At 41.7% G+C, this 13,781-nt stretch overlaps 1 protein-coding gene across 1 annotated transcript in view; it reads right to left on the bottom strand.

Moving 5' to 3' along the window:
- Positions 1 to 1,301: 1,301 nt before the first annotated feature.
- The window catches only part of LOC116581214 (cytochrome P450 3A12-like), a 56,344-nt gene continuing 43,864 nt past the window's right edge, over positions 1,302 to 13,781 (bottom strand). Inside the window, exons 10-13 of the mRNA XM_032328302.1 lie at positions 10,350 to 10,510; positions 8,557 to 8,783; positions 5,073 to 5,235; positions 1,302 to 3,903 (exon numbers count right to left, since the gene is read on the bottom strand). Of these exons, the coding sequence (XP_032184193.1) occupies positions 3,820 to 3,903; positions 5,073 to 5,235; positions 8,557 to 8,783; positions 10,350 to 10,510 (635 nt within the window). The 3' untranslated portion in view covers positions 1,302 to 3,819. The remainder of the gene's footprint in view (positions 3,904 to 5,072; positions 5,236 to 8,556; positions 8,784 to 10,349; positions 10,511 to 13,781) is intronic.

Genomic DNA, 13,781 nt, shown 5'->3' with positions numbered 1-13,781 from the left:
AACTAATTAACTCCAGGTTCCATGAAAAGTGTCTGTGGAGGAGGCGGGTACCAGACTCCTGTCGCTGGGCCGCACACTCATCCCCCAGTCTCTGGCAAAATTCATTCTTATGAGCTCAAGCTGCCCCACTCTCTGGGGAATCACCCTTGGCCCATCTGAACCCACTTCACCTAGGAGTTTGTGCCTCTTGGAGGCGGGAAGGCAGTCTATGACCCACTGATGGAGTGGAAAATGCTAGTGACTAACTCATAGTGATATCGACTCTGTAATACAATTCTAGCTCCAGAGCTCTCCATGGTATTAGGCTCCCCCTGCCCCAGCTTTGCTCAGCTTGTGCTCCTGCCCTACCCAGCTCCCCTCAATCCTTTCTCCTGAGAGCACTGTCTTAGTAAACCATTTGCTCTAGAACCTCCACCTCAGACTCTACTTTTAGGGACCTGACCTGAGACAATAAAAAAGCCCTAACTAACTTCTGCACAGTGGCATTCAGCTAAGGGGCACACAGGTGCTGAAATGTGGCCCAAACCTTGTGGGTCCAGCTATGCAAAGGGGGTACCTTTTCTTCATTTACCAAGGCCACTGATTGGTCTAGACTCAGCCCCGGACTGAGCTGGGATTCAAACCCCAGGAGCTCCAGCCTCAGAGCTCCCCATCTCTCATTCATTGTGTGGTGCTGCCTCGTTGCTTAAAATAATATAAGCTAGATTCAGGCAAAGGACAAGGAGAGCTGTGTAGGCTCAAGCGGCTTTTGTGATCCACCTCTCCCAGAAAACAATTACAACCTCCCAGAAGAGTCTCTTTCAAGAACTATTCTCCTGACACATCTCAGAGTAAATGCTGATCCGGTATTTCAAAATCCCCCATATTCCTATGAAGATATCTCTATCAAAGTCAGGAAGTGGATGCTGACACATTATGGCAAGGAACAACCAGAACCTTCCATTCCCTGGGTGGCTCATTGGGTTAAAGCCTCTGCCTTCTGCTCAGGTCATGATCCCAGGGTCCTGGGATTGAGCCTGCACTGGGCTCTCTGCTCAGCAGGGAGCCTGCTTCCCTTCCTCTCTCTCTGCCTGCCTCTCTGCCTGTTTGTGATCTCTGTCTGTCAAATAAATTAATAAATAAAATCTTTAAAAAAGAATCTTCAGTTCCCTCAACTGGTCTCACAATGTCCTTTATAGCAGAAGGACCCTGCTCACACACTGAGGTTACATGTCACCCTTCTTTAGTCTCCTTTGTTCAGTCTGGAACACTGCCTTATTTTGTCTCTGGTATTTTGTTAAAAAACAAAACAAACGAAACAAAATTCTGCAAGCAACTTGAACATCTGATTGGCTTTAGTAAGCAATTCATGAACTGGCACCATCCCACCTGCCAACTCCACAGATGCTCCCAGGAGGTGTACAAATGCACGGTTTTCTAGGGACCAGAGTGGGGCAGGAAGAGCACAAAAGGAAAAGGAAGCATTGCTTCAGGACAGGACACCTTCATTCTGCAGGGTTTCTATCCTGCAATGACTCACTAGTGTACATCAAGAAATTTCAGACAGACTCTTGAAAGGTCCCCTTCCTGGGATATGTTGAAACACAGTTGCTTGCTGTGAGGTGGGGTTGAGGACCAGCGACTCCAATCCTGGCTTGCGTTTTCTTTTTTTATTGCTTTCAGACCGTGATGTTGTAGAAGATTGCACACCAGTTACAAATTAGGAGTAGATATTCTTTTATTTCAGTGTGTCTCACAATTTGGGGGGTTTCGTTTCAGGTTTGCCTCCTTGGCAAGAATATCCCAGAGGGGACGCTGGGTTCCTCCAACCACATCCTATCTGGTGATGCTCCATCCCTTCCTCCTGTTCCTGATGGTGCTCACTGGTCTGCCGGGTCTCTGCTCTGTCAGCTGCTCTTTCTTCAGGAACTCATGGGTGTCTGAGCTATAGTACTTTGAAACTGTGTCCTCATTGATTGTAATCTGTTCCTGTATTTCTCTCCACCTGTGCGTACTCAAGTGTCCAGTTTTATCCAATGGGCTATAATCTCTCCCTATCGCTAGTTAACATGATGCCCAAATTGTTCCTGAGGGGTGGAAGAGACCCCACATATTAGCTCTGTGTCCTGTGGATGTTTCCCCATCACTGTGGAGTACACAATGCTCCTGGCTCATCATGTGCTTTCCCAGCCTGGAATCAGTCATTTCTCTCAAATGCCCTAGTTCCCTTCAGTGGAAAATGACATTTGTGAGCCAAGATCTGGGCAGTAGGTATGCTCTTTGCTCTTACCGAGTCATTGTTTCTAAGAACTGTCCATGGAGAGAGGTAGGGGATGTGTGTTCTTGCACATACACAGACAGACACATACATTTCTCTCTCTCTCTACCAATCTGACATCTATCCATAGGAAAGCACGACATTGCATTGATACACTCACTTCCAGTGTCTGAATACACAGGCTTCATTTGGCTTTCTCCCTTTCCAAGTCAGTGACTCCCTTCTCCAACAGAGAAACTCCTGAAACCATTTAGCGGTAATATATTTACCTATTTGATCAATCCCTCTTTATGTAACTAACCTTTATTCCATCTCTTACCACTCATGTATGCCCCGACCATACTACCTGGGTTCTCCACACTGTACTTGGACTCCAAGATCTCCTTCAGACCAATGTCTGTGTGGGCACACCTCTCATCTAGCTTGGGCTCCCTCACCCATGCCAGCCTACTTTTCCATGTGTACACCCTCCCCACCCCACTCAGTCTCTAACTTGGGGTCACTATGACTCTTCTCTGCCCCTGACCCCAGCATGGGGCTGCCACCTGGCTGTGCCCCACTGATGGCATTAGGACTAAATTATCTGGAAAGGAAAGGCAAAGGAAGAGGCCAGGAAAGGAGATAGAAGGGGCTGGAGAGGAGGGGAGAAATAGGAAGAATTCTATGCAGCTCCTCATACCAACTGAAATGGACAAATGTTTTTAGCCTTCCTGCCAAGTCAACCAGCCAATCAACCACATCTGATTCAACGTTCATTCTGTCAGGACAGTTGGGAGCTGAGGCTAGAACACAAAGAGAAAGCATGTCCTCTGGGTACCAGAATATCAGGGCAGATGAAATAAAAACTAATCATATAATACTAAGTGCCTCAATTGAGAGTTAGAAAAAACATGTGTTCCACGACCTGTAGAATTCAATTGTGAATAGACTTTCTGACCAATGGGCAAAGTCACAGTGGCTTAACTCTCACTTATCTTAATATATCACATTGGAGTTATGAATGAGCTCCACCCACCCAGCAACTGTGATGGTCAAAACATTCAGTCACTGGCTCTCACTCATCATTCTACAGATTCCCTTTTAATGTGCACAAAAACATCAGTTCAGAGTTTTGTAAAGTGATGTTGATAGACTTGCTCAGTGTGATAGTTAATGTGGCATATTTAAAATAAGACATGTGATAGAAATATCACTCCCATAGTCATGATAATAATTCTCATTTTCATTAAAGTAGGTTGATAAAATTGTGGAGAAAGTTTTATTCTTTAACAGGGGAACAGATGGTACTAACTGGGGGTAGTCTGTGTGAACCAGACAGGCTGAGTCAACATCACTGGCACTTATTGGGCACCTCCTTTGCTCTCCACAATACAGAATGCTCTACACAGACACCAAAAAAGCTAAGTGAATGTATGGAAGCCCTAGTCATCTGTCACAGGCAGTAGATGCAGGCCATCTTCATTTCTGGGTTTTACTCACAAAGGAAATTGAGGTCTCTGGTGATCTGGGATACAGCTTCTTGGAGAACAAAAGGGAGGTCCATAGGGGAAGTCAGGCTCCATTTACACTCCATCTCTTAGCTCAACCTTGAGAACAATGGGTTTTTCTGGTTGAATTAACCCTTGAACATTTAATTTCATGGGGATCTGCAACAGTTAAACAAGCATATGAGAATCAACAAATGATACCCTGCCAACAACAGAAGCAAAGAAGGCAAGATACCTGAAGGACAACGATGCATTACAAACATATAAATACTATTACTAGATTCATCTGTCTCTGATTTTTTAAAAGTACTCTGTAAGCTGTCAAGACTGGAGCATGAAAGCATTCATCCATCACTCATTTAACAGATGATCTATTGTTACTCTGTAGCAGGCTGGAGACACATTGATGTTGGCTGGTGTTCTTCTTTTATTTTAAGGAAAAAGGGTGAGACTTTACCATTTAAAACAGATTCTTAGCCATTGTGGCAAACAATTTTGAAAAGTGCCAGAGTTAATTTTCTATACGCTGACTCCTGAGTGTTTATTACACATTTTGTTGTATGGACATCCACACTGCTAAACACGCTGTCACCTCTCTCGTGGAAACATCCATTCATGATGACAGATTGGGATGGGAAGGAAGCACAGCCTGACAGGAGCTAGGCTTGCAGAAGGGGGAGTCACGTACCCAGGATGGCCTGGACCCTGGGAGTCCTTCACATCAGGCAGACATGCTTCACACCAGATTCTCAACCTTGCTTGCCCTTGTGAATCACACAGCCTTCATTAAAGGGGGCACATTTAAAGTCACACTCTGGGTGAATTAGGTTAGAGTTTCTGAGATGACCTGGGCATCAGGATTTTTCACAAACCCACTGATTCCCACGTACAATGAGGGTTTGAGAACACCAGAGTGTCTGTAAGTCGTGGTGGAGAGGAGCATCGTTCAAAAGTCACAACGTGGTTATCACTGCAAGTCATGACTATGCACAACTTGGTTCCTTCCTTTCCATGGACTTAAAAGAAATTTAAAATACTGCTCAAGGTCATCATTCTGTGTATAATGATGTCACATGAACTGTACTGGCCATGTGACCTTTATGGTTGGGTGGTCATAAACCACAGACATGGCACTCATGAACAGAAGGGCCTTGAAACATCACAGATGGCTTCAAATAGATTCTCTGACTGATAGAACAAATTACTAGGCATGAATGAGTCCACACACACACACACACACACACACACACACACAGCTCTATTCCATATCCCTTAATTTAAAAAAAATACGATAAAACATTCTTTTTGCAGAAAGTGCTCTCTCTGACCTGTGTTTCTTTACAAGGTTTGAAGGAGAAGTTCTGCAGGACTCTGACAAGGGCAAGTTTCATGTTCATGATCGCAAACCTCATCCCAAGGCAATTTCGGGGTCCGGTTCCAAAGGGCAGGTATATATAAGGATTTATGCTGTCCTTGTTCTTCTTACTGAACCTGATTCCACAACAAAAGTTGGAAACAAGTTAGGGAAGCTTAAAAATCACAAGAGCTACATATTTGGGGTTCTCAACCAGGGATACATAGGAAATTTGATTGGCTGGTTACAGAAGTCCTTCTATGCTACTCTGCTGTGGTCATTGCTACAGATCATTGGATACCCCTTCCTCTATGGGGGCATTCAGTCTTGTTGAAGAGATGGGAGGAATGCTTTTGAAAATATTTATCTTAAATAGTCAAATTATATTCAAGGTGGTGAGATGTTCATCCTCTGAAAGGCAAGAAATGAGCCTGATTGAAGGAAATGTAGGATCTCACCTACACTGACTGACGTTGGTCTTATATCCATGCAGAAAGGAAGCAGGACAAATGCCCTCCATGATTTACATTGTTATTATTTCCCTTTACCTCCTTACCCTCCTGCTAGGACAACCCCAACCGATTTTCAGATGATTTACATAGGCACGTGATACAACTCCACTATAATCATACTCACAATTACGAATAATCACTCTAATTACTGAGTTTTTGTCTACCTGCCCCACAAAGCTATAAATTCCTTAAAGGTTAGAACTACAATTTATTTACAATTCATTCCTCCATATTTATATCAATGAAAAGTGATAATGGCATTGTGGAGAGGTACTATTTAAAACTCACTATATTATAGAGAAGATACTAGAATGTTTACCGATGATATGTTTTAATGTAATACAGAAAACAGATAAGGAATTATAACAGTGCATGGATGGGGCAGCTGATATGGGTTGGTGTTTGTTGGGCAGGTGGTGGGCACAGATAGACTCATGTAAAGTATTTCATAGACTTGCGTCTATAGAATATGGTTGTACATGTGTCAAAAATTCTCCACAATAGGGGCACCTGGTGGGTCAGTTGGTTAACCATCTGCTTTCAGCTCAGATTATAATCCCAGGGTCCTGGGATCAAGCCCCATGTTGGGCTCCCAGCTCAGTCCGGAGCTTGCTTCTCCCTCTCCCTCTTCCCCTTCCCCCACTTATGCTCTTTCTCCCCCTCTCTCACTTAAATAAATAAAATCTTTTTAAAAGATTTTATTTATTTATTGGACAGAGAGAGAGACAGAGCGAGCAAGGGAACACAAGCACAGGGAGTGGGAGAGGGAGAAGCCGGCCTCTTGCTGAGCAGGGAGCCTGATGTGAGGTTCGATCCCAGAACCCGAGATCATATCCCCAGCCAAAAGCAGCTGCTTAACAACTGAGCCACCCAGGTGCCCATCAAATAAATAAAATCTTTAATAAAATTATCCATAATACGCATTTTTAATACATGGATTGCCTACTGCCTGGCACAGTCCCTGACACACACAGATAAGCACTTCCTCTCGTGACTGAATGAATCACAGACAAGTATCAGGAGTGCTCCCTGTTTTCCATTAGAGAAGCTACAGGAGAGGGAACTGCTGAGCTTCTGGGAACCAGCAGGTCCCCTGGTACAGAAAACAGATGACTTGGTCATTTTGAGATCTTTCAGCAAGTACTATGTGTGGATGCATTGCTAGCACTAGGGACGCCATGCAACAGGACAGGGGCTCTGCCATCAGGGAGCTTAGAGACAGGGTCTAAATGTCTAAATCCCTAAAATGTTCATCCAGATTTTGCTCAGCAATACAATAAACAGGAAAACACGGACTGTAGCAGAATTCATGCTGCACCCAAAGCCAGAATGCTCTGAATCATCAGAAGAGAAAGCTCAAGACCCCTCCAAGGAGGATGTCTCAGACAGCTAGAGAGCAGATGAGCTTGCTCTGGATGAACCCCAGATGCTGAGAGAGGTGGGAGCTGGCACAGGACTACAGCCACAGACAGCACAGGCCTGTGTGTCTATGTCCTCCTGAGGCTGTTCCTCCTGTCAGGGACGTGAACTCTCAGCTCCACAGCTGCTGCTCTCACACTACAGCTAGCAGAAACTGTGGCCCAGGGTTGCAAAGATGGAATGTGAGGATGTGAGGAGTAAATTTAGATAGCTAGAGGAAGCAGAAAAACTTAAAGGAAAAAAAGTCCCATTGTCCTCTTTTTTAATTTTTTATTTCTTATCAGTGTAACAGTATTCATTGTTTTTGCACCACAGCCAGTGCTCCATGAAATCCGTGCCCTCTCTAATACCCATCACCTGGTTCCCCCAACCTCCCACCCCCCGCCCCTTCAAAACCCTCAGATTGTTTTTCAGAATCCATAGTCTCTCATGGTTCACCTCCCTTGTCTTTGTTTTTTTAAGATTTTCTTTTTATTTTTTTATTTGACAGAGATCACGAGAGGCGGAGAGGCAGGCAGAGAGAGGGAAAGAAGGAAGCAGGTTCCCCACTGAGCAGAGAGCCCGAAGCAGGGCTTGATCCCAGGACCCTGGGACCATGACCCAAGCCAAAGGCAGAAGCTTAACCGACTGAGCCACCCAGGTACCCCAAAAAAGTCTCATTGTCTTAAGAAGGATAATAGTAACATATATTATGGTATATGCATAATCACAAACACAAATACGGTATTTTGTTTATAGCTTACTGTTATGTCAAGTAAGTAGTTCAAAAAATATATAATGCCATTGTATATAAGGACCATGTTTTCATAAAGAAGATATGGACTAAAGAAGATATGGACCATTGTATACAATGGAATATTATGGCTCCATCAGAAAGGATGAATACCCAACTCTTGTATCAACATGGTTGGAACTGGAGGAGGTTATGCTGAGTGAAATAAGTCAAGGAGAGAAAGTCAATTACATGGTTTCACTTACTTGTGGAGCATAAGGAATAACATGGAGGACATTAGGAAAAGGAAAGGAAAAGTAAATTGGGAAAATCTGAAGGAGAGATGAACCATGAGAGACTGTGGACTCTGAGAAACAAACAGAGTTTTGGAGGGGACTGGAGTAGGGGGTTAGGTGAGCCTGGTGGTGGGTATTAAGGAGGGCACAGATTGCATGGAGCACTGGATGTGGTGCATAAACAATGAATCTTGGAACACTAAAAAAAAATCTAAATTTTTAAAAAGTACATAAATATATAATGCCATCCTTTCATTAATCTGTATGCATAGAAAAATATCCACAAGGACATATATCCTATGATTAATAATGATGTATGTGACTGATGATGACATTAATCTTTTTTCTCAACTAGAGTTTGCAAAATTTTGACAATGATCATCTTGTAATAAAAAATACTTCTAAAAATAAAAAGATGTACAAATAATTGTACAACCACATGCTTGTCATCTATATGAAGGAAATATCAGAATATCCTCCAATATGAGGGTGGGTTCCCCATTCCAAGGTTTCCTGTACCTTTCAGGACGGAACTCCTCAGGCTCTGGCCAGAGATCCTGGTCTCGGTGAAGAGTAAAGACTGGCACCATCACCACTGTCCCTTTGGGAATAAACACACCACTGATCTCCACATCTTTCTTACAGACCCTCTCAAGTCTACCACCGATTGGGTATAATCTCTGAATTTCATTCAACACCATGTCCAGATACTCCATCTGTACAAGGCCATCATAAGTAGGTGGTGCCTGGAAGGAAAGAAACAGATTTTGATACATTGAGATGTGGAATCATCATTCAACTCACTCTATACACTACTACTGAAGTGTTAGGAGCACCTAAGAATCATGAATTTTGGTAAAGGGCATTTATGGTCGTTTTAATATCCACCATGTCCTTTGACCTGCTCAGTGGCCCGCTGGCATGTGTACAATAGTAATGACGAGGGAAGACAGCTGGGACAATCCCCTAAACAGGGTCTGAAATCCTTCCTAGGTAGTGATTTTTCTTCCTGGTGTGAACAAAAGAGACTAAGACTGTGACACTTAATGGGGGTTTATTTTAGTTTTTTATTTAAGTTCAATTTAGTTAACATATAGTGTATTATGAGTTTTGTGTGTAGAATTTAATAATTCATTAGTTGCATATAACACCCAGTGCTCATTACATCAGGGGCCCTCCTTAATGCCCATCACCCAGTTACCCCATCCTCCCATCATCTCCCTTCCAGAAACCCCCAGTTTGTTTCCTATACTTAAGAGTTATAGTTTGTCTCCCTCTCTGTTTTTTTAATTATTTTTTTAAATTTATTTTCAGCGTAACAGTATTCATTGTTTTTGCACCACACCCAGTGTGCTCCATGCAATCTGTGCCTTCCCCAATACCCACCACCTAGTTCCCCCAACCTCCCACTCTCCGCCCCTTCAAAACCCTCAGGTTGTTTTTCAGAGTCCATAGTCTCTCATGGTTCACCTCCCCTTCCAATTTCCCTCAGCTCCCTTCTCCTCTCCATCTCCCCATGTCCTTCATGTTATTTGTTATGCTCCACAAATAAGTGAAACCATATGATAAGTGACTCTCTCTGCTTGACTTACTTCACTCTGTTTTTATCTTATTTTATTTCTCCCTCTGACCCTTAGTCGTCAGTGAAATATGTTGAAGTCACCATTTCCTTTCAAAACAGAGGTCACACACCAACACCATAAAAGAAGAACATACAACAGAAAATATCTCCTCTTCCATATAAACTCTTCTAGTGGAAATATCCTGCTTTCTATCTTTTCAATTATATTTACAGTATTTAAAGAGAAACACTATATTACATAAAAACCATAATTGGGGGACACACTTGTTCCTTTCAACACATATAGGACAAGAGAGGGGTAGGACTGGATGCCACCAACTGTGGGAACACAATTTCAGTTCTAGGGAATTTTGTGAAGGGGATCAGATCTCAGCCCCACCCTCTGTTGCTGGAAAGGTCTCCTCATTGTTGGTCTGGGGGTTCACTCTTTGCCCAATAAGGTACTCCAGCCCCCGAGGCTAGGTCTCTTCATAAGCTGGGAGTTTAGTTCCTTGTTCCCCAGCCAACAATTAGTTTCCAAGTTCCAGATAATATAGGTATAAGAAAGTGGAACCTCTCTCCCCAGTTCCACCAAATAACTACATGAAGCAAAGTCTCACCCCCATGCTGGACATGCAAATGAGTGTTATAAGTAAACCTTTTTATGAAAACACTCTGGATTTGAGAACTAATCTGTTACTGAGATATAACCAAGCCTATTCTGACTCCTTCCTCAGTAGGACCCACTCACCTTCTTGGGGAAAGTCGAATCAATCTCCTCCTGCAGTTTCTGTTGGACATCAGGGTGAGTGGCCAATTCATACACAAGAAAGGAAAGAGAAGTGCTAGTGGTCTCATAGCCAGCAAAAATAAAGATAATAGATTGGGCCACGAGTTCCAGATCAGACAGAGCTAAAAGGAGAAGAGAGACATTTGAGCTAAAACAGATGAATAAAAAATACCACATTTTAGATGATGAGAAATCTATTTGAAACTCACATTTCCTTTGGAGGAAAATTTAAAAGCAATCCAGAATCAAACTCACAGGGGTTTGCACTCTGATGTCTATCTTACAGAGCCAGAAAAGCCACAAGTTGTCTTGCCCTGGTTATTCCCATGGCCTATTCTCATGGTCTTGACCATCCATTCCTGCTCATGCCACCTTCCCCACCAACATGGATAGGTGATTTCAGAAAATGGCATTTCATCTAATGTACACAGAGTTATCAGTATGTCCTTTGGAGAATCCCAACAGGACTTCAGTCCTAAGTCACATGGGATAGTATTCTCTCCCAGGAAAATTTAAATCCTTTCCACTAAAACAGAACATAAATTTCTTTAGAGAATTTGCAATGCTAAGGCTTAATTGTCAGGAAAAATAAATGATGTTTTACCTAAGTATATTTGTGGGGAACTTTAAAGAATACAAATGGGTGACAGATAAATCTTGCTGCCCCAAATTGGGATCTGCAGTATCTGGTAGCTTATTAGAAATGCAGACTCTCAAATGTCACCCTAGAACAATCGAATCAAAATCTGACCTTTCATGAGATGTGGTGATCTGTGTGTACAACCTATCTGGAGAAACACAGCTTATACCTTTCCGAGGTCTCAGCTAATAGTCCTGGCACACAACTTCTCAAGTGGATGACCTCCAGTATGTACAGAAACTATGACACAGACAAAGTGAGAAGAGTGGTGACTAAACTAGGATAATTCATGCCATTAAAGGAGCAGAAGAAAGAAGGTGTCAATAGAAGGTACTAGTTAGCAAGAAACAGACAAGCTGAATCCAGTGAATGGCATTAGCAATGCCTATTCAATCAAAACCTGAATGTCACCTTCCTTAGTGAATGGCCCCACTCTGAATACAAGTTGGCATCTCCTTTGACTTTTCTCTTGGCAGAAACTCAGCATGGTCATGCTCTAATTTCTTTCATCACAACTGTGTCAGGACATTTATATACTTAGAACACAGAAATGAACATGGTACCTGCCACCAACATGTAAGTCACAACTAAAAACAATACAAAAAGTCTAAGAAAGGTCTGTAGAGTTGTGATATGACAGTCTTACTTTCTGTGATGCTGCTGTGGATAAATTCAACAATCAGAGTTTTTCCATGATTGCCATGAGCCCCATGATAATCAAAGTTTAGGGCTGTGCTGTCCAATAAGATAGTTACTTGCCAGATGTGGCTATTTCTATTTAAGTTTTACTTAGTTATATTAAATACAATATAAAATTCATATCTTCAGTGATACTAGCCACATGTCAAGTGCTTGATAACCACATGTGTGTAGTGGTTCTGTACAGAAACAAGCATATATAGAATATTTCCTTTATCATAGAATGTAGTAGAATGACAGAGAGAGAGAGAGAGAGAGAGAGAGAGAGAATAGAATGATATAGGAACATATGGGAGGCTCAGTCTGCCCCTGGCTCAGATCATGATCCCAGAGTCCTGGGATTGAGCTCCACATCAGGTTCCCTGCTCTGTGGGAAGTCTGCTTCTCCCTCTCCCCCTGCACCTGCTTGTGTTCCCTCTATCACCATCTCCATCCCCCCCCCCCGTCAAGTAAAGAAAATATTTTTTAAAAAATTTTAAAAGAATAGAAGTAGACATCATAATAGATACAGAAATACAGATATTAGTGGTGTGGTAAAGTAAGCTAATCATTTTTTCTCTAGAATAAGCTGTTATATATATTCAAGAATTTTGTAAGGTGGTTGTCAAACCATGCATGGCTTAAAATTAACCACAATGGAAATATTTCTGTCACAAAAACAACTACAAATCAAACCCCCTTTTTTCTTTCAGATGCAGAGACCATAATTAGATCACTGGTTATGGTTATAGAAATATTTATGTTGATTAGTCCTATGTAAATATAGTTGACATTCAGGGCTTGACCTACTGAGAGGAAATAGAAGCAAAGACACCCTCGTAGCAACAAGCACTCCTAGATCCCAGATTCTGGTTCCTAAATACCATTCTCACTAAAAGAAACAGAGCTTCTTGGAGAAAACCGCTCATTCCAAGGGACCATCACAGGAAACAGTAGAGAAACTGGAATGTCTCACACCAGAATGCAAGAAAATGCTCAGGAAATAATACGGTAAAAGGATACAGAATACTCTGTGTGCCATAGTGGTGGATATACATCACTATACATAGGTCTAAACCCATAACATATACAACACCAAGGGTGAACTGTAATGTAAACTATGGAATTAGGGTAGTAATAACGTGTCACTATAGGGACATTGTCTATAACAAAATTACCACATGGTGTGGGATTTTAATAGAGGGGGATGCTGCATGTAAGTGGGGCAGGGGGAATATGGGATAAATCACTGTGTCTTTCACTCAGTTTTGCAGTGAACCTAAAATTGCTATAAAAAATAAAGTCTGTTGAGACACCTGTGTGGCTCAGTCAGTTAAGCTTCTGCCTTCAGCTCAGGTCATGATCCCAGAGTCCTAGGATCAAGTTCTGTATCAGACTTCTTTCTCTGCAGGGAGCTTGCTTCTCTTTCTGTCTGCTGCTCCCTCTCCTGTGTTCTCTCTCTCTTGCTCTCTTTAAATAACAAAATAATTTACAATTAAATATTATAATTTTATAATCTATTAATATTTAAATATTTAAATAATGAAATATATAAAAATAAATAATAAATAAATAAATCTTTAAATAAATAAAGTCTACTGAATACATAAAAAAGAAGTTGAAAGGAAAAAATAAAGTACACAGGAGGCCAAAAGAAAGTGTTTACAGAGGACAAATCTGAGAAAATTAACAATCCAAATAAAAAATTATATAAAAGACTAAGTTAGTAATATATGAGATCATACTGACATATATAAATAGACAAATACAGAATACTGGATGTTATACGCAACTAGTGAATTGTTGAACACTGCATTAAAAACTCATGATATACTCTATGCGGGCTAATTGGACATAATAGAAATAAAAATAAAAAATAAATAAACAAATACAATAATTTATGGTGAATGGAAAGCTGACCCTAACAATGGACTATCACTCCTAATGTAGAAGCAATGGCGGAAGTAGAAAGCCATCATTTGCAACCATCATAGTAATAATGATTCTAGTCAAATACCATCCATGGATGATAAAAGTAATAGGTGATGACTTAAAGAGAAACACCATATATACAC

This window comes from Mustela erminea, chromosome 20 (genome assembly GCF_009829155.1).
Source record: "Mustela erminea isolate mMusErm1 chromosome 20, mMusErm1.Pri, whole genome shotgun sequence".
Taxonomy (NCBI): Eukaryota; Metazoa; Chordata; class Mammalia; order Carnivora; family Mustelidae; genus Mustela; species Mustela erminea.
Note: the sequence above shows the minus strand (reverse complement) of the source record. Positions and strands in the feature narration are given on the sequence as shown.